This window comes from Otolemur garnettii, unplaced genomic scaffold, assembly GCF_000181295.1.
Source record: "Otolemur garnettii isolate 467f Iridium unplaced genomic scaffold, OtoGar3 scaffold00050, whole genome shotgun sequence".
Taxonomy (NCBI): domain Eukaryota; kingdom Metazoa; phylum Chordata; class Mammalia; order Primates; family Galagidae; genus Otolemur; species Otolemur garnettii.
Window position 1 is genome coordinate 9,354,672 of NW_003852445.1, and position 3,840 is coordinate 9,358,511.

The 3,840-nt window shown below is 39.5% G+C and overlaps 1 protein-coding gene across 1 annotated transcript in view; it reads left to right on the forward strand.

The window, feature by feature from the left end:
• HAUS2 (HAUS augmin like complex subunit 2) overlaps positions 1-3,840 on the forward strand; it is a 13,240-nt gene that overhangs the window by 2,026 nt on the left and 7,374 nt on the right. Inside the window, exons 2-4 of the mRNA XM_012806314.2 lie at positions 949-1,041; positions 1,687-1,756; positions 3,085-3,217. Coding sequence (XP_012661768.2) covers positions 949-1,041; positions 1,687-1,756; positions 3,085-3,217 — 296 coding nt within the window. The remainder of the gene's footprint in view (positions 1-948; positions 1,042-1,686; positions 1,757-3,084; positions 3,218-3,840) is intronic.

The following is a 3,840-nucleotide window of genomic DNA, read 5'->3' on the forward strand; positions in this document are numbered from 1 at the left end:
GAGCCAAGTCATAGATTCTTGATCAAAACTCCCTCTATTGGTAATGAATAAGATACGGATCTGGACATAACAGAAAACTTCACAATCTGCTATTTTCTCATCCTGTGTCCTACCCTCTTCCATAGCCCTTTCTCCAGTTGAGAGCCTCTGCTCTGTTACACTGCCTCCCTTTAAATGTCCTTCAGCTAGAACTCAGTATGAAAAAGAAAAAGGGTGCCACAGATTGCAGGTTTATACATGCATATACATAGCACACAATGTCATCAGGACTTTCTTATTGAGACAGTCTCACTCTGTCACCCTGGGTAGAGTGCCATGGCATGGCATAATCCTAATTCACAGCAAGCTCAAACTCCTGGGTTCAAGTGGTCCTCTTGCCTCAGTTTTTCTATTTTTAGTAGAGACAAGAGTCTCATTCTTGCTCGGGCTGGTCTTGAACTCCTGAGCTCAATCCATCTGCCTTGGCCTCCTAGAGTGCTGGGATTGCAGGCATGAGCCACTATGTGGAACCCCAACATAGACATTTGAATGATTTGTAGACAATGGAGATCATTTAATGAATCAGGCAAATGATCCATAAGGGGATAAGTAATTTTAGCCCCAGGAAGGTCAGAGAAACTAGGCCTCATTATTTGGAAAGGTAGAGCCTTAGAATCCTCTGGTAAGCTGTTAGCAATGCAAATCCATTATGTCTGTAGTACCTTAGGAAATAGTACAAAGCGATTATCTTGTTTCTCTTACCTTTTAATTAATTTGGGCAAGGGATTCCTGATAGTGAAGTTTCTAAAAACAGGAAATACACATTGCTACTGTTTTATTCTGTATGTTATGTTCGGGGACAATGTTGGATATTATCTATTCTCATTTTAGATCCAGGGGCATGCTATTCCAGCGTACAGAGAAACTTTTTGTGATAAACTGCTACTTTCCCTGTTCATTTCCCAATAGGAGATATTAAATATATCTAAGAAAACAGCTTCATGTTTTATGAACTTCTCCAGACAACAGCAGATCACAGATATACAAGCTGAAATCTACCAGGTAAATTATGTTGAACTATTCACTTTTTACTTCTAGTAAAGAAAAAAATACTGTTTATGGATTCAAACAGAATTCTCTTTAACTTTGAACAGTGTCTAGCACATAGCTAAATAGATGTTTACTTGTAAATAGCAGTAGTAATACTAAAAGTAATAGTAGTAGTAACAGTAGCAGCAGCAAGGCAAGAACACCAAAAGGCAAAGTTTCCGTATATCCCTTGGGCTCTTAAACAAATCATTTTCCTGTCTCACTTAAGGAATATAGTTCCTGGCCTGATGTAGTGGCTCAACCCTGTAAACCCAGCACTCTGGGAAGCCAAGGTGGGAAGGTGGATTGCTTGAACTTTTGAGTCTAAGACCACCCTAAGCAAGAGTGAGACATTGTTCCTACTAAAAATAGAAAAATTACAGTAGCACACATCTGTAGTTCCAGCTGCTTGCGATTTTGAGGCAGCTCAAAAGGAGGATTGCTTGAGCCCAGGAGTTTGAGGTTACAGTGAGATGATGATGCCACTGCATTTAGGGCAACAAACAAAAATTTACTCCTGGTAGCAGGTTCCTGGGTTAAAGGATATTCATTTTTACCAAACCTTAGTTTCAGGATACTTTCTTTGTGAACTAAATGTTACTTCTGTTTTTTATGTAGAAAAACCTGGAAATTGAACTCCTGAAACTAGCAAAAGACACAGAAGATGTTGTTCATCCTTTCTTTTTGGGTACGTGGTTTGGTTGAGTGGGTAATCATTAGAGTTTCAACTTTTTCTTGAATTATTATAAATAAGCACTAGGTAGCAAAATTATAATGTTTCCAAGTATTGGCTCTAAGCATACAAAGTCTTTAATTTCTACACTCAAATAGAAAGTCCTGTTGACTTGGCTAGTGCAAATAACATAAAAAATGACCAAGTTGCTTCCTCAAAGTCAGGAGAACTTGAAAGACAAATGCTGAAGAACTTTCTAGATTAAAGGAGACTAAAGGGGCCAGGCATTGTGGCTGACCCTTATAATCACTTCTAATCACTTATAATTACTTGGATTTTGGGAGGCCTAGGCTAGGGGAATCACTTGAGCTCAGGAGATGGGGACCAGCCCGGCAGGAGTAAAACTCTGTCTCTATAAAATATGTTAAAAATTAGCTGGGGTAGGCATGGTGACTCAATACCTAATACTCTGGGAGGCCAAGGCAGGTAGATTGCCTGAACTCAGGAGTTAGAGACCAGCCTGAGCAAGAGTGAGACCCTGACTCTACTAAAAATAGAAAAACTAGCCGTGCATTGTGGTGGGTGTTTGTAGTTCCAGCTACTTGGGAGACTGAGGTAAGAAGATTAGCCCAAGAGTTTGTGGATACTGTGAAATGTGATGCCATGGCACTCTATGGAGCACAACAAAGTGAGACTGCCTCAAAATGAAACAAAAAGAAACAATAAAATTGACTGGACACAGTGGCATGTCCCAGCTACTTTTGAGGCTAAAGCAGGACAATCACTTGAGCACATGAGTTTGAGGTTGCAGTGAACTATGATAATACCTCCATGTTCTAGCCTGGGCAGTAGAGCAAGACCCTGTCTCAAAAAAAGAAATAACTATAAAGTGATTCTTCTTTTATGTTCCAGTGTAGAATATTAGAGGCAGGGATAAAATTAAAAAGCCTTTATAGGACAGCGCCTGTGGCTCAAAGGAGTAAGACGCTGGCCCATATACCGGAGGTGGCGGGTCCAAACTTGGCCCCAGCCAAAAACTGCAAAAAAAAAAAAAGGCCTTTATGAGAAGAATAGGGCTCTGGCGTAGAAAACTGAACAAGAGGTAGAATTGAGAACCACAGAGAAAGAATTTAGTACTACATTTGCTTATCTGTAGGAAAAGAGAAAGTAGTTAAAAATGAAACTGGTATTAGTATAAAGGTAGCAAAGGGGATATTTAAGAGGGAAATGACAGGATTACTTTTTGACATTGATAATGTGAAACTAAAGCCAAGAAGAATGGTATTATTGATTCCAAAACTTGTACTATTGCTAAATGTAATTATTATTTCTGGTTTGTTTAGCTCAGAAGTGTCATACCCTGCAAAGCATGAATAATCATCTGGAAACAGTGTTAAAAGAGAAGAGATCCCTCAGGCAAAGACTACTGAAACCCATGTGCCAGGAGAACTTACCTATTGAAGCCGTTTATCAAAGGTTGGACTGAAAAGTAGAAATTAACAGTTATGCATGTTTTCAGAGGGTAGTTTTTGTTTATACTAACCATTACTTTGTAGCATAATTCATAAACAATACATTTTTTTTGTGTGTGTGCAGTTTTTGGCTGGGGCTGGGTTTGAACCTGCCACCTCTGGTATATGGGGCCAGTGCCCTACTCCTTTGAGCCACAGGTGCTGCCCCATAAAATAATATGTTAATGATTGCATTTGTTAACATTGTTAATGTTGATACATTAAATTAGAAAGTAAATCCTTTGCTTTTAAAGAATTATGGCTATTACTTGGAAGGAACTAGAGACCATTATCCTAAGTGAAGTATCTCAGGGATGGAAAAACAAATACCACCTGTTCTCGCTCATAAGTGAGAGCTTATGTTGTCATAAAGTGGTATAACGGACATTGGAAACTAAGAAAAGAGGATGGTGGGAGGTGATTGAGGGATCAAAAATTACCCACTGGGGCCAAGCACAGGGGCTCATGTGTATAGTCCTCGAACTCTGAGAGGCCAAGATGGGAGGATTGTTTGAGCTCAGGAGTTTTGACACCAGCCTGACTAAGAGCAAGACCCTGTCTGTACTAAAAATAGAAAAATTAGCCAGG